This window comes from Amblyomma mixtum, chromosome 3 (genome assembly GCF_055824585.1).
Source record: "Amblyomma mixtum isolate Tamu chromosome 3, ASM5582458v1, whole genome shotgun sequence".
NCBI lineage: Eukaryota > Metazoa > Arthropoda > Arachnida > Ixodida > Ixodidae > Amblyomma > Amblyomma mixtum.
The window spans coordinates 209,466,763-209,489,037 of record NC_143014.1 but is presented as its reverse complement, the minus strand read 5'-3'; the positions used below and the strand labels follow the sequence as shown (position 1 = coordinate 209,489,037).

The window sequence follows — 22,275 nt, the reverse complement described above, 5'->3', positions numbered from 1 at the left end:
CCTGCCAGTGTCCAGAGTGGTGACAGCCAGAATTCTCACCACCCCTCCTTTAAGCAAGAAGGTGACCACACAGACCCTTCTCCAGGGAACTTCGGCCTGCAGTGCGAAAGTCCCCATCCAGAACCCGCACAGAGGCCCAAGAGGACTATTCGTAAGCCCTTGTGGCTCGAGCACTTTGTGCCAAAGTGGCTTGTGGTGTGCTTCCACGTACATTTCTTTGTGTGTACAGGGAGAGAGTGTGTGTTTCTTCTTGTTTGTGCTAAATCCTTGCATGTTTTGTGTCAATTTTCAATGTATATCTGAATCTTTTTTCCCAAGGAAGGGAGTATGTTGTATTGTGGTTTGTATTTTCCATGCTTGTTTCAGTTCTTGTTTCGGTTTTGTGGTTTGTCTTGTACTCTTGTGACGCAATCCCATGTATATATATATACTGTGTCCGCCGAATAAGAGGGTTCTTGGCCAGGGACAGCATCAGGGACTCGACTCTCCTTACTAAGACCGCCACGGCCCACATTACAGGGTCAAAATGCAAGGACGAGAATTCAGCGTATTCACATTACTCAGATTTAGGATGGCAGCTTCGCTGCGTGGCTAAGAAACAAACCATCGTAGCCCAATTACTTTTGGCAAGGATGTTATGTCTGCACATTAGTAAGTGCTACCACTATGCCATGTTGTGCAAAAGGGCGTTTTAGGGCACAGGAAGCTTCCAGTTTGCTACACATTGTATAATGGTGAAAGCTTGGCATGTGACATGTATGTTGTAATAATGTCTTAAGCAAATGTTTGTTGTACTATGCTTGCAGAGTAAAGGTAGATTGATGGGAATTCTTAACTGTAAAATAGCTTAGTTAGTGCGGCATCAACATTCATGCGGGCAGTATACACCAAAATAACTGAAAAATGTTCAGGCGTGACAGTTTCGACATGCTGTACTGTGTCATAGCTGGCAGAGCATCACTTATTCCATAGCAGACAATATTTCATCCCTGACTTTTATTGGGCATGAAGTGTGACCTAATGAAATCAGTGGTTCTATGAATCTTGTGGCCCTTTGGGTGCAAAATATGCCTTCATTACGTCAAGCATGCCTCTTTGGACATCATTACTCTCCTTTTGGAGCTCTACGAGCGGCTTTCTCAGCTCACTGCTCTCTTTGGCAGCCTTGGCTGCGCGGTCGTCAGCCTCCTTATGCATAGCCATCAGTTCCTGCAAAAGTGAGGCGGTAGGTCTCTTGTGGCGCCTAGCGGTGCTAGCATTGCTGCTCTCTACATATTGTGGACTGGCCACAGTGTTGTCGACTGGTCACAGTGTCGTTGGGCCACAGCCCGCCTGCACAAGCAGTCAAGCGGAACCTTCAGGGGTGGCCGTAAGAAATGCCCTGGCGAAGCACCTTGCTTCAAAGTGCAATGCCTTGCATTTACTGCCATGTTGGTGCGTAAGTTTATTTCAGTGTTTTTTGTGGCGATCAGTGGGGAGATTATGTGTTAACATGGTATTGTAGAGGTATTGCCAGCCGTAGAAGAATCCATTCAATTTAATCGTATGCCTTCTCATACGCACGGGCTCTGCTCGAGTACTACTCCTGCGTGGATGTATAAGACGGGCCTGGCGTCTTCTCCATCATGTTCAACGCGTGGTGTGTGCGGTGATAGAGGACATTACTTAATGTGCTGTACTATTTACAACACGGAAAGGTGTGTGTTATTCAGTTCTCTCAAGAAGGCAGGACTCCCTCACAGCTGCCTTTAGGACATTGTTTTCCCGCGAGTGAACCAATTTTGTAGAAAAGAGGCTTCACGTCTTCTTTTAAAGTACTTACTGGGCACGGACCTAGTCTCCACATGGTGACAGCAGGAGTGATTATTTGTGTTTGTGGGTTCGGTGCCGGATTATGTGATTTAGTTATTGTAGGCGTCGCTACGGTGGAGCAATTGTCGGCAGATCTCGCCAGGCTAACCCCACCTGTAGCTTACAGCATCTCAACTTAACTCTCATTGGACCATGTAGCAGAACCGAAATGTGGCCTTACTATTTTGGCCTGTTGCATATATGTCTGCATCTTATTGAGAGCTACTAGTATGTCATATTGTGTAACAGAGCATTGAGACGTTCAGGGAGCTTCGTATTTGCTCCACAGCGGTATACACACAACTCATGCAAGATATTCCTTTTATTTGAGGACTTGCCATAATGTACGTATATTATAAATGTCTGCTGCAATGACAAAAGACAACGAAGAATGTTTATTTTCTGTGCTTGCGGTATGACAGGGGATCCAATGGTGACTGCAAAACTTTTCGGAACACAGAAATTGCAACAAAGCTTAATCGCTCAGCTGCGCAAGCAAGTAACCACAAACTGCAGTGTATCTGTAGTCCACTGCTCAGTTCATGGCTGATGTTCTATAGGCAGTGAGGTAATTTAGGTGTCTTATGGTTTCGATGCTCCATGGCATAGTGGTAGCACTTACTAATGTGCAGACATAACATCCTTGCCAAAAGTAACTGAGCAATGATGGTTTGTTTCTTAGCCACGCAGCGAAGCTGCCATCCTAAATCTGAATAATGTGAATACGCTGAATTCTCGTCCTTGCATTTTGACCCTGTAATGTGGGCCGTGGCGGTCTTAGTAAGGAGAGTCGAGTCCCTGATGCTGTCCCTGGCCAAGAACCCTCTTATTCGGCGGACACAGTATATATATACATGGGATTGCGTCACAAGAGTACAAGACAATCCACAAAACCGAAACAAGAACTGAAACAAGCATGGAAAATACAAACCACAATACAACATACTCCCTTCCTTGGGAAAAAAGATTCAGATATACATTGAAAATTGACACAAAACATGCAAGGATTTAGCACAAACAAGAAGAAACACACACTCTCTCCCTGTACACACAAAGAAATGTACGTGGAAGCACACCACAGTACACAGAAGGCAGAATCAATCGTTCTTTGTTCTCCTTCGAGCACAAATAATACACAGAAGACAGAATAAATTATTCTGTACATTCCTTTCAGGTGAAATACTGCTTCATCACTTGTAGCATCCCTTTCTGAACTTCATTGCTCGCTGTCTGAAGCTCGATGAGCTGCCTTCGTAGCTCGCTGCTTTCCTTCGCCACCTTGGCTGCGCGTTCCTCGGCCTTCTCATGCACAGCCATGAGTTCACGAAGCAGTGAGCTGGAAGGCCGCTTTCTGCGAATGTTGGAATTGATTCTTCCACTCGGCCTTTGCTCCCTGCTTGCTTGCTCGCTGCCTGCCTTACTCTCAGTAGCCTCTTCCGGGGCGCAGGGAATTGGAGATGGCGTGGATGTAAGGAGCGAATTTGGCTGGCTGAAGTCAAGGTATACAACCTCGTCTCCATTTTCTAGTGGATCGTCTGGCATCTGTGAATGGAGCAAAAAAAGATAGAAAATGGCACAGATATGTCAGCCACTGAACTACATATGATGGCTAGTAGGCAAGTAAAGCCTCGATCACAGACTAAAAAAAACACGGGGATCGAAGAAATCGCAGGAGGATACAAGAACTTCCACTCTAAGAACTGCTACTCCTGCATTAAGAGTAAAAGAGCCTCGCTACTCCTGCAGGTCTCAATCTACTCTCTCTACAAACGAGAAAGAGTGAAAGGTCCTGTTCACTCCTCTTGACAAAAGAGTAAAATGGCATTTCCACTCCTGCATACCCCAAGGGAGTTCAGTGCTTGTTTTACTCCTCCGCCAAAGGAATTAACAAACAAATGATAACGTTCGTGCGGCTCCACAGGCTGCACAATGGATATCATTGCTCATCGTAGCAAGCAGCTCGTATTATTTTCTTATGCCGCAAAGAATAATCTACAGCGAGGACGCGTTGTTCATTTTGCTAAGAGCGCTCGCCATGCATTCCTTCAAACTTGCGTTTAACTGTATTTTCGCGGAAGCACTTACTATATACGTATACGTGAACTACGTATACATACGTATACCTGAACTACGTGAACTAAGGGACTCGCTACTGCAAACGGGCATTGAATGCCCATTCGCACTTGCAAGTAGCAAAGGGCATGCGACCAGCAGTCGCTTGCGACCAGGCAGCAGCTCCACGACACCGTTCCTCACACCTACAAGAGTGACCTCCGGGTCGCCTGCTCGTTTGATTCTCACGTGAAATGAGGTCTCGGGAATGACGTCAGTCACGCGCTTTGGCCCAGGCTCCTGCGCCCTCGCGCTCGGTCTTTTAAAGTGGTCTGGTTCCTCGTTATTAGCAGTGTGCTGCTACAACCTGAGCGAAGAGGAGAATATCGTGGCGGTTTTGATGTGCGCCACGGCCATACAATCGTAAGGGCTCGCTAGCTTCTCGGGGCCGGCCTGCCAGCCTGGATGCCGGCTGCCGGCGTCAGAAAAATGCACTGGTATTGTTTGTTCACGACCAAAGCTCTGGGATAGAGTATCATTAGCCAATGTCGAGTTGTTGGTAGAAGCGATAACAGCCATACAAATTTCCTCCCATAGCCGCTTTGCTGCTGCTCTGGAGTTCGCCTGGCCTCTGCTATAGCTCCGCTCCTGAAGGGGTCGCGGAAACCGAGCATATATTTATTTCCCTATGACGCGGGGTTCAGAGTAAAACGGTGCCGAGGGTAGCACCTAAGTGCTGGCCAGTTTCGAAGCGCATTCAGCTACAGCATCTATGTGAAATCGGCTAGGTTTAGCGACGACAAGGGCAGTCAGCGAGCAGCGCACAGTTCGTCGCCCGGCGCGACCGCGGGCGGCGTCGTTGCCGAAAGCTCGGCTCGCTCAATGATTCGCTCCGTAGCTTGCGAATCGCGCACGCAAGGCTGGAAAACCGAGCAGCGACTGGCCTGCGATTGAGCGAGCCTTTATGCCCACGTTTGCAGCACAGGTGAACAAATTTAGCACACATGTATGCATGGAATATCGGCTGCGTTGCGGCGATTCTTAAGCTCGTCCTCGACGCCATCATCACTGTTCGGGTGGACCCGAGCATATCTTTATTTCACTACGAGACATAGTTCACAATAAAACGTACTTACAATGCAAAGAGTAGCACCTCAGCGCTAGCCAGTTTCGAAGCGCTCTCAGCTCTGGCATCGAAGTGAAACCTCCTAGGCTTAGCTACGAATACGGCAGCCAGGGAGCAGGCCGAAGCTCGTCGCGCGGCGCGCTCGCGAGCAGCGTCATTACTGAAAGCTCGGCTCGCTCACAGATTGGCTCAGAAACTTGCGAATTGTACTCGCAAGGCTGGCAAATCGAGCAGCTAGCGGCTGGCCTGCGACTGAGCGCACGTTCGCAGTACAGGTGAACAACAATTAGCGCACGAATGCTTGGGATACCGGCTGCGTTGCGGCCACGTTAAGGCGATTCTTAAGCTCGTCCTCGACGCCATCGTCACCGTACGTGACACACAGGCTGAGAACATGAATTCGAGTACGTGCTAAAGTAAGCTGCTCGTATTTCTCGGAACAATCTGAACTCGAAAAGACAGTTGCTTCTGTCGGCTTCCATGCATGTGGGCTCTTGCTAGTGAAAGTACACTCGAACAGGATGCGGCGAGTGCGGGCCGCTGTTGCATATAAGCTAAAGTGTGAAGCAAGTATCGTCGTAGTTCCGTAACGCAGTTGATATCACAGTAATCCGCTTGTACGGGTCACATTTACGCTCTGTTTCATGTAGATCTCCGTCGAGCATGCCAGTGTCGCGTAGAGTAATGCATCGCAGCTGCTCTTTGTCCTACCGCTCGCGTCGAACATATCCTTGATATGGACCAGTTTGCGATACGGTGCGTTTCTTTGCCTTTTATGTCGCATTTAAGGGATTTTCGCTGCCGTCAATCGAAATTGCATTCCGTCAACAGCGTCGTCTGCGCCGTCGTCTGCTAGGACACCCGGGGATGGGATCACAGGATCGCAGCTTCTACAAACGACATGTCAGCAAAAGTATCTAAAAGCGCTCTGGTATTCGCATTTAATAAAGAAATAAAATGAAAAAATATAATTTGTTTTTGTTGCGAACACAATTCAAATATTAGTAATAAAAAAAGCGCATTTATAGGTTTTTTCAACGAAGCAAAACTGCAGCCGTCGTCACGTTTTGTGTTATTTGGGTTTTCGTAGCATTGTTTGAGTGCTCGTGCGGTGGACGTGTATGAAGAACACAAGTGTGTTTTGGAAACCAACGACGAGAATTACGCCCTGTCAACACTGGTGATTTTGAACGGGTAAAGCCATGAAGAAAGGTAGCGCTACGACTTCTTGTCATCTGGAGAGGCAACGAAGAAGAATGTGCGGTTTTGCTAAGCCTTGATGAGCCGTCTGAACGGTGAGTCCCGTGTACGTTTCTTTACTTCTGATCTCTATTCGCACGCGTTATTAGTGTGCGCCTATATAGGGATGGCAGTGCAGGCAGTCTGCGTGGGGTTGCCTCAGCTATAATGCGTTAAGGCCGATTCACACGACGGTCCGTTCGCCTGCGGCCCGCGCACTACGTATTCATGCGTCACCACATTGAGAGGCGCGCTGTCGGCCGCGGCAGCGGGCGAACGGACCATGGCAACTGTTGCTCCATAGTCTCTATCTGCGTTTAGTACTCGGGTGCCGCGGTAAATAAAAATGCCACCAGTTATCACAACAGAGTTATGCGGTCGCTTGCTAGCGCTGCGAAAAACAACAGACAATGTTTACTACATTCCAATAGCATAGATTTGTGCTACATAGGAGAGGATGATGAGCGTGCAGTGCCACGTTAGAGAGCGCTCTTGCTAGGCCAGCTGCGGACAGACAAGGGAACTGACAACGGTCGAGTTGCCTCGCGGCTGGTGCCCGTCGGATTGATTTGTGCTACTTAGAAGATGACGATGAGCGGCAGTGCCGCGCGACAGAGCACTCGCGCTAGGCCAGCTGCCAACAGACAGTGCTCAGTGTGTGTACTCGTGGGATTAGTGCTTACGCCTTAATATTTGTCATACAATTTTTTCGGGGACAATGATCGCGTGTAAAAGGCTGGGGCATATCCCTTGCCTAGTCATTTGTAAATTTTTATCTGTGCTTCCCCATGGAACAGAATTTGACACAGTATTATGTCAAAGTTAGATCGTTCTTGCGTCTGCCCTGAGGTGTAGGTGTCGATGCTTCCTCGCCTTCAGATTTTGAGAACTGTTTGGGATGAACTGCGCACTTATTTAGGATTTCAAGCTTTTTGCTATATCCCTCGTTTGTGCGGCCCGCTTTCAAGTCGTTCGCTATATCGGTGATGGTTTGTTATTGATTTTCACTTTCTCTTATTTATTCTTGGTTGACTGCCACCAGCTGTGCTGCCGGCGATTCTCCGCGCTCGGAACTATTCCCAGGCACGAGACCCTACCCACAGACCTCCCTGCACCACACTCACCAGTTTTCTTCGGTATTTTTTTCCCTTGCTCTTACTTGCATTGCCACTAGGCAGTTTTTATTTCTGTGCAGATTTGTTAAATGCAATACCAATTTTCGTTTCATGCTGTGATGTGAGATATCGTGCTTCTTGCTAATGAATGCATGCCTTTTCCATCCTCTCATCATTTGTGCAAAGCAGACGGGTCTACTGGTCGCTACGTTCAATTTAAAATACCTTCGGTGCTGCTGCAAAGCACCCTGGCAGTAATAATTAAATCCTGTGCATGCTATATTCGAATAGTTACGCTCTTTTCATCATGCATAAAAATAGTGGTATTCCAGCCTGCTCATCTTTCTATGCGGTTGTGACAGTCATGTAAATCTACTGAAAAAATGTATATCGGTGCATCACATACAATCTGTTCATTTCTTTTGTCATGGGCCATCTCATTGCTTTTTGTGTTCCTATGTTAATACCTTATTCTAATTTATGAAGCAGTAGACAATTTCTTCTCTTGTCATTCATGACATTGTTACGGCCACTGACAACAGTTGCTCTGACATATTTATTTGCAGTTGCCAGCTGCCAGTATCTACTGGGCCATTCGTGCTTCCAGCTTTTGGCTGTGCTATCTCTCCTCAGCTGTTTGTGGTAGGTATTGTTTTCCAGTGATGTATACCTTAGCTGCCTATTTAGAAAAATTTCGTAGACATAGGCTCACAGCCGGGTTTAGAAATGCATGCAGAGCTCTACGTGCACTTAGCAGCAGTACCTCCCTGTATAATCACATGAATCTGATCCTGAATTACATGAATGTAATTGCATGATCTGTATGAAATAGTCGCTCATGAAGCTTTTGACTGCTGCTGTTAACATAATGGAGTTTACACTGCTTCAGGTGCAGTGACTATTTCACACATGTTGCCTCTTATGCATATGTGCCCTCTGAAAGGGCGAACATATTCCTTTATCCCTTTAAAAAACATTGTGTTCTATCATGATGCTTTACCGGTATTTGTGGTGTATAGACCAAAATGTCACTCAGTATTGTAACATGAAGCGGGAACTCAGTTTGTCCAATGTTTTAGAGGTAACATGAAGCGGGAACTGAGTTTGTCCAATGTTTTAGGGGTCCTAAAACATTGGACCAACACAGTTCCCACTCGAGTTATTGATCACTTCGCTCTCGCCCTACCATAAGCTTGCCGTCCAGGTTGGACAAATTGCTAGAGCGACTGCTCCAGTGAAGTGGTGGTTCTGAGTTCGAACACCGGACCAGGACGAATCTTTCTTTAACTACGAAGTTTCTGTGAAAGCTGTATAGCTTTCCTTTGTAGCCATTTGGCTGTGCTCGAGTGGATGTCAATGAGTAATTACTCCTTATTACAGATCTTTTGTCAACTCCAAACTGATTCAGTAGCAACAAATAGTAGAAGTGTAAAAGCACGCTGCTCCCAAAAATTCGTTAAGCATGTTATAAAATGTATGCTGTATTGTTTCAACTGCTGCAAAGAAATAACGGTGATGTTAGATGCCCAGCCCCTATTAGTTAAACATAGCTCGCAATTAACACAGTGGATGGAAAAGAAATATGGACTTCAACCCTCACGACGACCCTCACCCCAGTAAAACAAAAAGTGCCAGTGTTGCCATACTTGAGAGCTTTGCTCTTTAAAAGTGCAGTAGACTGCTACTCAAAGTTGACAAAAAAATGCGTCTCGTTTTCTGCATGTGCATTCCACAGTGCTGGTGCCATTTTCACTGGCCATTGACATTCAGTCGCATGATGTGCACCCCGCTCCTCGAGTTGATTTTGTTTGTCTTGTGAACCTGCCGTCAAAATCAGTGCAGGATAATGCTTCCTGTCCTTGTCCTTTGCCAGCTGCTGTCACCCTTTCTCCACAGAGAAGGGCGGTGGGAGTCCAAGCCAGGTGGAGTTGAAATATTTGACTAGTAGTGGACAGGGATCCTGCGGTTTGTTGAGGACACACTCAAATTGGAGACTTATGGAAGAATTTTTTACCAGCCAAAAAAGACACATACACAAGAGAGAACTGCACAGGACAAGGGCTGGTAAAAGCCGTAGTCCTCTGTGGTTCCCTCTTGTGTATGCGTGTTCCTTGGCGGGTAAAAAAATTCCTCCGTAAGTCTCAAATTTGCCGGTGTCCTCCACAGATTGGAGGATCCCTGTCTGTTACTAGTCAAATTTCACTACTCCACCTGGATTGGACTCCCACTGCCCTTCTCAAACTTTTGAAATCCTGTTGCCCTAGCAGATCATCAGCTGTCGGTTGTATTACTTTCGCTTCAGTGAAATTTGACATGTAGCGGACAGGGATCCTAGAATTTGTGGAGTACACAGGCAAACTGGAGACTTATAGAAGAATTTTTTTACCAGCCAAGGAAGACGCATACACAAGATTCGTTGTCTGTGTTTCACAACTGAAAGTTCTAAATGCGTGCAAAAGTGTATCGTGCATTCGCACGTATTTTGAAAACTCAATTTTTGCAGCGTTAGGTTTTCGGAATTGGAGCTGTAGCATTGCCGCCACAGAATCCCGCTCGTTAAAGCGCACACTTATTTGCTAGGTATATATTCGGTATACCGCAACCAGTACACGTCACTGTTTGGAAGGTTCTGTCGCGAAATTTCTGATTGTGCAAGGTAGCTTTTCTTTTAAATTCAAGCGCTCTCTATTTGCTTTTTCCTGTGCATATTCATCGGTCGTTTCAATTCGGAAGCGTTGGTGCTGCAAGACGTGCATACGGAAGCTACGTTTGTGCACAAAGCTCCTGAATTTTTGAAAGCGCAGCTCTGACAGTTCTCGTTGTCATAAATAAGTACAAAGCAGCCTAATCTTTTTGGACACACCATTTCATGCTCTTAGCTGTTTCTGAGAAACAGGCTGCCTTTTTTTCTGTTTTTGGTGTGAAACATTCCTAACAACTTCTTTCTTTCTCCATGCACAGATAGCCTATGCATACACGGGCAGCTTGATTGCAATATTTAGGGCAATATTTATAACAGGTGCAGTGAGCCTTGGTGCATGTGGACAGAAATTAAGCTAGGGTGGGGTGGGGTATTTTCGCACAGGGTAATGTTATGAGGAGGGTTTGGCGTATTGAAACCGAGTCTTTCTGAGCTCTTATTAGACGTCCCAGCACCAGGACAGTAGTTGAGGCTTTTCTTCTTTGTTGTCTAGTCAATGGTTTCCATCACATAAAATAGCCTTAATTCTAGCTATCCCGTGGCCGTCTAACAGAACGATGCAGATATACTGAAGTGATCAGTGTTGCATAAAAGTAGTGAGAACATTGCAAATGCAAGACAACTTCATTGGTTTGCAGTGCACTAATGTGGCAGTCATGGAGAATTACACATTACATTTGCAAATCTAAATTGTGCATAATAGTATGGACTGGCACGTAACGTGCGAAGTAATCACAGTTATCTCGTTCATGCCAAATGCTAGTGTCAAACATTGTCAGTATTGCATATTTATAAAGAGCAGACATGCTGCGCCTAACTTGTCGTTGGATAGATTTTATTACTATGAAAGCAAAAAGTTTACACATGGCTGTCGTGTTCTTGCGTGGGAAGTAGTATTACCTTAAATGAGTATAAACACCAAATTTTTGGTTATGTGTGTTCTTTGTAGCGACGTGCTGGGCATTCGTATACATAGAATTGTTGCATAGTATTCGTCTCCAATCGCTAAATAATTACAACCAGATTTCTTTTCTTCCCTGTTTCAATAGCATAGCAATTGCTATGACATCAATGTTCAGTATAGGTTATGGAAGGCACAAAAAAGCTATGATATCGCTACTTCAACGTTTTAATTAGTTAAAATGCTAAAGCCAGCCTGCCTTAAGAGTCGGAATCACAATGAATGACGAAGCCGCAATTATATTGCAGTTTTCCTCATGCCTCCTATGGCTTATACTGACCTTTGATGCCATTGCCATTGCTCAGTTTTTAAAAGTGAAGCAGGAGAGAGAAGATATTTAATTACAAATTATTTAGCAGTCATAGGCGAATACAGTGTGGTTATCCGTGCATAGTAATGCCTTATGCATCATTAAAAACAAAAAAATATGTGCAACTGAAATTTGCTCGGCTGCTGACCCAAAAGACGTGGGTTCGATCCCGGCCGCGGCGGCTGGAATTTCTTTGGAGGAGAAATTCTAGAGGCCCGTGTACTGTGCGATGTCAGTGCACGTTAAAGAACCCCAGGTGGTCGAAATTTCCGGAGCCCTTCACTACGGCGTCTCTCATAGCCTGTGTCGCTTTGGGACGTTAAACCCCATAAACCAACCCAAACCAAACTGAAATTTGTTGTCTGCCTCTTTGAGATGAAAAATTTTGAATTTTTCCTTCACTATTTTAGAGCATGAAATTCAGTTAATGGTATCTGAGAAACAGGAATTGCAACAGCCATTTCTCTTCAGCAAGAAAACTGTCATTCGTTTTCCCGATTCAAGGTTACCCTATATTTTAAACTGCACAATGTATTATGTGACAAGAAACCGTCAAGCACAATAGGTGTGGTTTTAGAAATGACTGGAAGTGATAAGGGAATACATTTACTTAGAGCAGGTAGTGACCGCTGATCCGGATCATGAAGGGTAATAACTAGAGGAATATGAATGGGGTGGAGTGCATATGGCAGGTTCTCTCAGATCATGAATGGCAGTTTTTCAATACCCCTCAAGAGAAAAGTATACAACAGTTGTATCCTACCGGTATTCACCTATGGGGCAGAAACGTGGAGGCTAACGAGGAGGGTTCAGCTCAAGTTAAGGACAACGCAACGAGCTGTGGAAATAAAAATGATAGGCGTAACGTTAAGAGATCGGAAGCGGGCGGAGTGGGTGAGGGAACAAACGCGGGTTGAAGACATCCTAGTCGAAATCAGGAGAAAAAAGGGTGCTTGGGCAGGGCATGTAAGACGAAGGCAAGATAATCGCTGGTCCTTAAGGGTAACGGAGTGGATTCCAAGAGAAGGCAAGCGTAGCAGGAAGCAGCAAAAAGTTCCATGGGCGGAGGTTTGCAGGAACACGGTGGACATAGCTGGCGAAGGACAGGGTTAATTGGAGAACATGGGAGAGGCCTTTGCCTTGCAGTGGGCGTAGTCAGGCTGATCATGATACTTGCAGAAGAGCTTGCTCATGTTAAAATTTTCATTTGGTAAATATGTGCTTGTTTTACATGCACACAGCTTTTGAAAGGACTAGCATAGTGATAATTGTATTGGGCTTCATAAAATTGTAGCTCTGAATGAAGGTTTGCAATGAAAGGTGTCTGCACTTGGTCACAATATAGGTACACACTAGCGGCGACATGACACACACGATCAGTACATTCTAGTTGTATTCTTTCTTTTTTTTTCATGGGGTTATATGCAGGATAGTATGAAAAGCGCATTGGAATTGACTCTTACTTGCATTATTTTCATTCATGTTTGCAGGCACCCGGAGAAATGCACGCATAGCCAAAGCTCCTTCACTCAGCCGAGCAAGCTACGGCATCATCCAGCATCTTAGTTTCTTTTGAGCGCTTACAGCTCACTGCGGTGGATTTGGTAGATGGGTTTACTTTGCTTTTGGCAGTGTTCTTGGCATTTAATGTCAAGTACACCCCAAAAACAAAGCGGGCTTGTCTGCTGCTTGAGACACTAATGGGGCTTGATCCTAGCGAGCGCCTCCCGAGCGTGTTTTGGGCAGCCACAGCAATCACAGCAATGACTTGAGAAATAAAAGTTATCAGTGTTGTACATTTGTGTCATTATTTCTTGAACCATTGTTATTCCCAACGCAGACAGAGCACCATACTAATGTGCAAACTGTAGTGTAGCCATAAAGTAGTTGTATGAGCAAAAATTATTCTACTCAAAGATTATAATCCCTTTTGCTCATTACTCTTTTGTAGATGTAGCGCAGGTGGATCCTGCAAAACATATGACCAACTTGCTCTGAAGAATATGTGAAATAAGAAAATTAGTAGGATACATTGAAAACACGTGAAACTCCTTTTGAACGAGTAAAATAAGATCTGGGCTGATACTCCTTGAAGGAGTATAGTCACTCTAACAAACGGAGTCCTGGAACTCTACCTGAAAGAGTAGTAGGATGCTGTTTCAATGTGGTAGCTTTACTCCCTCGGAGGAGTGCCTGTACTCTATTGCAGGAGTAGTACAGTACTCCTTGAGTAGGTGTTGGATCACTCTTTGTCCAGAGGGAGTAATTTTATTCTGGAAAAAGGAGTGGAATATGGGACAAGCAAATACTCCTTCAAAGTGTGTTCTGGGCACTCCTCTGCACTCCTTTAGTTTTAAGAGTGTATATATACTCATTTGTGGAAACAAACTCTGCCTTACGGCGAACAATTTTTGCAATGCCTCTTGTCCTTCTGTAGAACACCTCTATTAATATTTGAATGTGAGCAAATTCTTGTGCTGGAATACCATGTCAGTTTTACACTGAACACAACACGGCTGCCGCATGTTAAGCAAAAATGAATTGTCATGACCCAAATTACTTCATTGTGACCTGCTGCTACATATGCTTCTCATGTGTCGGTAGTGCGCTGTCCCATCCCCGCAATGAATTTCTTGTACTTCAACTGTTATCCTCAAAGAGCATATAGGAAGCCTCACTGAAAGGGTCTGGGCCGTCACATTTCGAGGTGCATTGCACATTGTGCCTATAGGCTATGTTCTCTATTCTGTGTGATGATTTTCAAGCACAGAAACCGTTTTGTAAGGAGGTATTCAAAACACTTTACAGAACTATGCTCAAGGTCCTCCTTATCACCTGTTGATTTGTCACTTTGGTTTTCAATGTTTTTGTTGGGTTTTAGACAAGTACGATTTCTTCCATGTATTCTTGCTGATATATATTTTGCTGTTATGTTCATATGCTTATCTCTTTCGAGCGTGCTCATCTCTTTAATAAAAACACATCAAGTTCTGAGTGACGTAGGTCTTCGCATTGTTTGTGTCGTTTGCTTTTGGTGTCATGTAGTGCTCAGATGCAAACTATATGGACTTCAATTAGCCCTTCTTGAATCCTTGTAAGCCCTGATACCGTACAACACATATGGAAAAACAAAGGCATGTTTGCATACATGATATTGCTTTCGACTCTGTTTATTCCTTTTTCCATGCTATTTCGTAAAGACTATGTAGTAGTTTCTAAAAGGCCTTTGCACATTGGAATGGAAAGCAGGCCCAGAGCATTCACTGCACTTCTATCAGGCTAGCCTGTGCTAGAGATAAAAACAAAAGATTACCTCCACGCTCTCCTGCACTAAATCACTGTCATTTACTAGCAGTGTGCCAAGAAAGGAGTGGAGCTGCCAGTAAAATTGCTACTCCACTTCTTTAGATCCTGTTGCAGATCCAGATCGCCTCAGCTTCCTAGAAAGAAAGGCTGTTTTAGTCCACGAAACACCCAAGCAAAGCTTCACTTTAAAAAAAAAATGTATTTTTTTTTTTCGTTAGGGAACACTTCACGTACATATCCAAGGAACAGCAGTGGAACTTTTCTCACTCGTTCGCCATGACATGAGTTTCTTCTGAACCAAATGAAAAGTTGACGGGTTTGTTGTTCTTTAGAATTAAATGTTCTATGTTTATTGTCCGATAATCTCTGCGCTTCCAATAAAAAATTATTTATACATAAAAACCTTATAGAAAATGCAAGCTTTTTTTGGTTCAGCAGGTAGTTAGCAAAATGTGTGAAAAATCAGGGCGAAGGATCGGTTGGTTTTGGAGAAAATGTTCCTTAATTGTGCAAAAGTTGTGTTTTAAGAAACTCTACTTCGATGTTTGGTCCCGAAGTGGCAACCCTAAAATGAGCCGGCTGCAAAGTATTTAACGTCGTTTCCTTCCAGCTGTGTTATGAATGCTTTCTTCCCAGATCTCTCCATCTTCCACTTCTTGCTCTAAGCAGATGTCTGAAGATCTGTCCATGACATCTGTGCATTCTCCAAGCCGTTCAGCGCCCCATCGTAAAACACTCTCGGCGTAATACATTGATTGGTGCTCACGCTGTTTTCGCAGTGCGTTTAGAAAGCATATAGCAGCTGGAGCTTGAGCCAACGCCAAAAGCTAGGATCCACGAGATGGCCGTCCAGTTCCTTACAAACAACGTTCGTACATGTGTTTAGTGTCCAAAACGCTCATGCACAGAAAAGAGACGCGCACACAAAATAGACAAGATCACAGTGGTCATGCAATGTCCTTGCAATCGGTTAGTATGCACAAGAAGAAAAATAACTAATGGTCCCCAATATCTACAAACGAAGCCCATAAATGTGTTCAGCGTCAAAATGCTCGTGCACACAAAAGAGGCACACACACACACACAACAAACAAGATCACAGTGGTCCTGCAATGTTCTTGAAGTCGGTTTGTTAGAAAAACACACATTACAAACAAGACCACACGGGTCGTCTAATGTCCTTGCACTCGGTCAGTTATCAAATCACATCACTCAGTTTAAGGTACTGCGCTATGGAGCGCCAGCAGTCTACGTTAAGTGCATCAAACTGCGTGCTGCCATCGCCAGCCTCGCAAATAACCGTCGAACGCACAACACCAGCATAGATCATATAGTTGTCATCCAGGTAGCACCTGGCCTTCGTCACGTCCCTGGACACCTGGAGTGGGGATTTTCCAGACATCGACACTAGGTGTTCTCGCAGCGACGCGGTATCGCACAGTTCGTCGAAGGCGGATGCGATGTGGTCTTTTGAAGAGGGTGCTGGCCGGTCATCAATACTCATCACGTATTTTGCTGCCTTGTTCAGCACGCCCTGGTTCTCCTCTCTAGCGTCATCGATGGCCGCACAAGCCCACACTACGTCTTTCCAGGCACAGCATCTTACAGTAACCCTCGATAGAAAGACGTTACTGGTGATCATCTCTCGAAGCACGGCAAGGACCGTGTCGGACATGTTTCCAGCGCTCTCGATGCGCACTTCAACTAAGGTTCTCTTGAATTTTCCGACCAGGACAGAAAGCAACTGAGCCGACTTCAACGTCAGTCGAGAGGCTACCAAAGTGAATTCTCTTAGGCGTGGGGTGCCTAGTAGGGCATTGATGATCTTGGCCATTAATGGGGCTATCTCCTCGCTCTCATTGTATGCTCTGCGCACATCTAAGTGGAAGCTTTTTAGGCAGCCACATGCCTCGAGTGCCGAACAGAGCGCATTGGCGAGATCTTCTTCTGTTGGGCCATCATTGCCAGGGGCAATGCCCTCGTAGTCAACGTGCAGGGAGTGCAGTGTATTCTTCAATGCCAAAGAGGCATACACAGAGCACAGGGCGTTGCCCACATGCCTGCCGTGGCGTATCTTCAACTTTGTAGCGCATCCGAGGGCCTGTTTCAGGTGTTCTGACACGGACAATGGCTGATCTACAAACAGAGAAAAATGGGCGCGGCCAGGACACTCTAGCGTGAGCAGCTCAAGAGTGGAATTTTTCTCTTGGAGGATTCGAGATGTGCAGCTGATCTGCGGCAGAACCAGGCTCTTCAGTGTGGTGTTGAAAGGAAGAGCCGCGCACAATATGGTGACAGCTGCTGCATCAAGGGAACACTTGTCCAGATTGAGGTGCAGCAAAGTGCAATTCGCTGATAATGCTTCAGCAATACGTGTAGCCCCCCTGCTATCAAAGCGGCAATTTAGAAGTGACAGTGTTTGAAGAGAGTGACGGCCAATCAAGAACTTCGCCAGTGCCTCTCCCACTGTCTCACTAATTGTTATCTTTTCCAGAGCCAGGTGGTGAAGTGGTAAAATTCCTTCTAACGCACCAAAGAGACTTGTCAAGCAGTTTAGACAATATCGCCGTCCACTTAAGTGCTCACAGCTCATATCTGCTTCACATAGACCCAGCAATGTGAGCTTCCGCAGGAACCTGCTGCTCCTGAAGGCCTCTGCCATGGCTTCACAAGCGGAAGACCCCCTGCTGTCTTGGAGGGCCAAGTCCTCGAGCCGTTCACATGCGATTAGGGCTAGGAGTAGGGTTATTGCAGAATCCCGAGACAGATCATTGCCAATGAGCTTGACGGCTAGGAGCGTCTGCCCGTTTCCCCTCAGGACATCGGCTACCATGGGCGCAAGGGCGTCGGTGACGTGAACGTTGGTGAGGTTCAGCTCACGCAGGTATTTCAAAGGGCCGAAGGCTTGGAAAAACCTGCTCTCAGGAAGATGTCTACAGCAGGCATGAAGCATGACGCTTTCCAAGTTGTTCACCGGTCCAACGATTACAGACGAGATGAAGGAGAGCCCGTCAATGTATGTTCGGTCGTAAATACGGACTTCCCGGATGCAGGGATGTTGTCTGGGAAGCCACGCGATGAGGAAGGCGCCGTCGTTTTCACTGCCGGGCGCCGAGTACGTCGCCAACTCGTCATCTCGGTCCTCATAAGAGCGCAGGCAGAGCTTGCCCGGTTCAAATTGTGTCATGGTAAGCCTTTTCGCCCGCAACGCCTTGTTCCACGAAGCCAAATTCCCAATAATCCAGCATTCTTTTAGCTCCCCCGCGGAGCAGCAACGTTCGAAGGGCAGGCCCCGTAGCACGTATTGGAGGCGCCAACGCCAATGGTAGTAGTTAGCGTCCATGCTTGTATCTTCGTTTCAGCTCTGCGGAAAAAATTCCGTCGATGCCGTTAATACCTAACTAAGCAGGTCTATTTCTACCGCAGCGTCTAACCTGTGGTTAGACGAAGCGTTGGTACTCAAGCTGGCACGCACCTTCTCAGACCGTTCCCGGAACAGGAGTCCTTGCTTTTTTCCCGGAACTTCGGGGGCGGCCGTCTCGATTCCACTGGTAGCACACTAAGTCATCATCCGTGGTGGGGTGCTCCGAGGACGCAGCAATTGGGGATCAGACGAGGGAACGAAGCCTAGCACTGTTTCCAACACGAGAGCGCACGAGAGCCTTCTTCTTCTTCATCCTCTTCACATGCCTGCCGTGGCGTATCTTCAACTTTGTAGCGCATCCGAGGGCCTGTTTCAGGTATTCGGACACGGACAAGGGCTGATCTACAAACAGAGAAAATTGGACGCGGCAAGGGCACTCTAGTGTGAGCAGCTCAAGAGTGGAATTTTTCTCTTGGAGGATTCGAGATGCGCTGCTGATCGGCGGCAGAACGACGGTCCTCACTGTGGTATTGAAAGGAAGTGCAGCGCAAAATGTGGTGACAGCTTTTGTTGTGGTTGTAGCCTTTGATAGGATGGCACATACAGACACTGGGGGATCGGCGAAGAATCGCCCAGTGTGGGTATCTGCATCAAGGGAACACTTGAGCCTCCATCGCCTTCGTCTTCTTCTTAGCAATCCAACTTCTTCGTTGCAAATTGCGTCACCTGTTGTCGATTCTGATCCCGGATGCCATGCATGGATCTCATGCGGGCCGCACCAGCAGAATTTAAAAATAGGTCTATTGAACTGAATGACATGCTCTTTGGAAGTGTTGCCTGTTGGGCGTATACGCAAACAGCTAAGAGGCAAACAGCTAAGGCGTGATTGCGCTTGACCTGGTTATCTACCTCCTGAGTATGAAAGTTTGGTTCCTCAGTGTATTTAGAGGTATCTACAGCTCACCATTAGTCATAGCCATATCGTTGCCTTGATTTTCGAGAAGGTGATTCTCGTAGGCGCTGCAACGCAAGAAATTCTAGCCCTCCAGAAGCGCCGCACACAAATCGCGGGTCTGAGTAGCGCACGCAGTCACTGCTGCACAAATCACCAGGCGGCGCGCTTGTCGCGTGCTCTTTTTCGCAGCGGTCGGGTAGGCAGCGAGCGACGCAAATGTTACGAACTTTGAAGCGAATTACATTCGAGGGCCGGAACCGCGGACTCAATTAAATTCCGCGCTGCTCCACAACATTTTATGAATGCAGTCGAAATCTTAGAGATTTACTCGGCATGCTGGACTTGAGCTGAGGGTGTCATGTTTCGTTTTTAACAGCTTTAGTTCAACTCTTCAGTGATATATCTGAGCCCTGACTGTAATGTGGCTCTGGATAACGAAATATTGTATCGTACTTTGTCCTCGTTTTTGTCGCGCTGCATTCATTAATCATGACCGCAGAGCAAAAAGGCTAAACAGCCACCTTGTGGAGTTTGTCAAGGACTATATGCGTGGTAATCAGGCCTTGGCGATAGCAATGGTTGCAACTGTAGATGCGCTGCGATTTAGACTCAGTCATATGCGGAGAACCTGGCCTCGTACAGCCTGGATTGCACGCAAATTTGTCTTGCATGTGTTCAAAACCCCGGTTGTACTGTACCGCGAAATTCCTAAGAGGAGTGCTCTGTACAGCTTCATCACTGACTGAATCTACGATCCCCATGCTTTTCCGCCTAGAAACCTGAGTAGGTAAGGGATAGAGGTTAACTTTTTCTTTAAGAATGTTCAGTGCGGGCTTCATGATAGATTGCGTCTATGATAATTCATAAAAAGCGATGAGAGATACAGTAGGAAATTGTATGGTCATCAATAGTTACCGTATATGGTGTCATACATTTACGTCTAAATGCTACAAACTCGCACTTCTCGGTTGGAAAGCTCAAACATTGCGATCGGCGATAGGTGCAAGTTATGGTAGGTGCCCGCTGAAGTCTTGCTCGCACCAGGAAGCGTGTCACAGAGAAGGCCCAAATGCAGATATCGGCATACATATAGATGTGCACGGTATTATGTAAGCTGTCTGATAGTGCTGTAAGTGTCACATTAAGCAAAGTAGGGCTGAGAACACCACCCTGGGCCCACCCTGGTAGGTTACAGCACAAGGAATATCAAGTTGCAAAGCCGGTGTTTCCCGGCTTACTGCGCAGCAAAATTCCATGGAACAGTCATGACGGTCTAGTAACATACCCTGGCCTACTTACTATTGATTAGAAATGTGGCTTATAAACAGCCAGTGTCTTCGTCATAGTGAAGGGAAATTTAAATATTATCAGCATTGTGAACCTTCTGCTCAGCCAGCTTACTGACTTTCGGAACATTATGGAACAGTGATAAAAGGCAAATAAAGTAAGTAGTAACCAGATTGTCCCATGTAAAGATGTTAAATGTGATATATTGAATGAGGCTTACACCACTCTATATAGGAGAGGAATCAGTTTTGGACTACTTTACGGTCTTGGGCTGAGTCATTCGCTGCTGGACTAGCGACATGAGCGATTCCCTTTTAATGTGCAATAAAGTTTACCGAAGCGGATTTATGCGCCTGAAAAACCTTTATAGTCGAAGATGCTCGCGCTTCCTCTAAGGCACCTGACGCGGTCAGGATATAATTTCTCGACAAAATTAGCCATGTCAGATTATCTTAACCTTATAACACTGAATATATAATAGACGAGAGAGTTAGTGCGTTGATCTTCGGTGGCGATGTGCAGCGTAAAAGAACTCTACAATGTATTATTGTCTAGTATTACGTGAGTCGACTCCGGATTGCACGTCAACCTAAATTAACTGACAAGTTAATAGTGTCTTTTCACATCGTGGTACTGATATTCGCATTACTTAGGTATTGAGTACGCAAAAAAATGTTCTACAAGAAGCCATCTTAATTGACACCTCATGGAATCTGTTCGAATTCGTATTCTTGACAGCTACTGTCTTTAACGCTCAATATCCAGTAATAATAACTGAATGAGATATGGTCTTCATTAGGCATTAAACTCTACAGTAACTTCTGAGCATTTTTAGAAATTTTTGATTTCCTGAACATTTCAACAGCTAATTAGAAAAAAAACGCCCACCTAAGAGTACAATTGTTTGCCTGATGGCACTCGAAATAATCGATCAATTCTAAGTAAAAATTTCAGCTTCAAGTTCTTATTCCTTCTTGTACCATTACCATCCTAAAATATTCCCCTTTTGGCACACATAACTTTTTGAGCGATTTGCGATTTTTTGCAGCGAAATTTCAAGCGTCAAACAATATACTTCCGCTGGTTCCAACGAAAAAGTTTTCATACCATTCCTGAAAATATTATGGTTGCGCAAAAGATAATTTCTGGCCCGCGTGTACAGTCTTTGACAAACGTAACCAGGCTTCATGGTTTGCTTCTCATTCGTATAGCAGAGCCCTCACGGCTTCCCTAAAGATCAGAGTTCTTTGAAGGTGACAACAGGAGTTCTTCGTATCATGCAGAGATTTAGAGCTTGAGGGCTGGCATAATAGCTTTAATATAAGACTGAGAATAAAAACATGCAGCCTGGTTACTTTTGACAAAGACTGTACATAAGAAACGTGCCATGGAGTCGGTATATGTGCACTCTGAATTCCCGGACGCTGCAAGTGTTGGGGGTCTACAGCTACGCTACTTAATGAAGGGTACACGGAGTAGGCTTGCTTTGTCACCCTGTCACAACGGTGGCTAGGTTCTTCAGTGAGTTCTGCGCTTGTAAAATCTTGAAGATGTGGTCCGTATTGTGTCTGCTTCCCTCATGTGCCTTTTCTCTGAGCAGAGAAACCTCCTTGGCATTCTTCTTTGGATCACTGAGAAACAGTGATGTACTTGGGAACCCGCCTGCACTGACTCGTGAAAGGCCGGCGTTCAATGTGCTGTATTTCTAATTTTTCTTTACATAAAAACAAGCGCTGAAGGATGATATTTGATCACTAAAAATATTTTAAACAATAAATCAATGAATATTAAAAAAGACATATGTGAGAATGTCTCTTTCAGAAACGCTTAAGCGTGGTAAAAGTACAACAAAAGAGCAAAATTTACGCTAAGCTGCGTAAATCGCTAAACGGAACCACGGTGACCTTAACGAAAGCTAATGCACAACGATCCTGTTATCGACAATTCCTAACAACCAAAGGAGAACTCTATGTTGGGCTTAACTGCTCATGTTCTTAGAATGGTCTTT

General features: G+C 45.5%; 1 protein-coding gene, 1 long non-coding RNA gene and 1 pseudogene across 2 annotated transcripts; 1 reads left to right on the top strand and 2 right to left on the bottom strand.

Moving 5' to 3' along the window:
- Positions 1-3,021: 3,021 nt before the first annotated feature.
- On the bottom strand, positions 3,022-15,539 carry LOC149353505 (uncharacterized; annotated as a pseudogene).
- LOC149353506 (uncharacterized) lies at positions 6,009-12,953 on the top strand. The gene is made up of 4 exons (XR_016290998.1): positions 6,009-6,324; positions 7,311-7,404; positions 7,950-8,025; positions 12,846-12,953. It is a non-coding gene; the product is annotated as an uncharacterized LOC149353506 (long non-coding RNA).
- Positions 15,540-15,859: 320 nt separating the features above from the next.
- LOC149353504 (uncharacterized) lies at positions 15,860-18,004 on the bottom strand. The gene has a single exon (XM_089575828.1). It carries the CDS (start codon positions 18,002-18,004, stop codon positions 15,860-15,862), a length of 2,145 nt encoding a protein of 714 aa, XP_089431954.1.
- Positions 18,005-22,275: the final 4,271 nt, after the last annotated feature.

Bases quoted from the DNA above. Each gene is read 5' to 3' on its own strand.
- LOC149353504 (XM_089575828.1), bottom strand. From the start codon at position 18,004: ATGGACGCTAACTACTACCATTGGCGTTGGCGCCTCCAATACGTGCTA.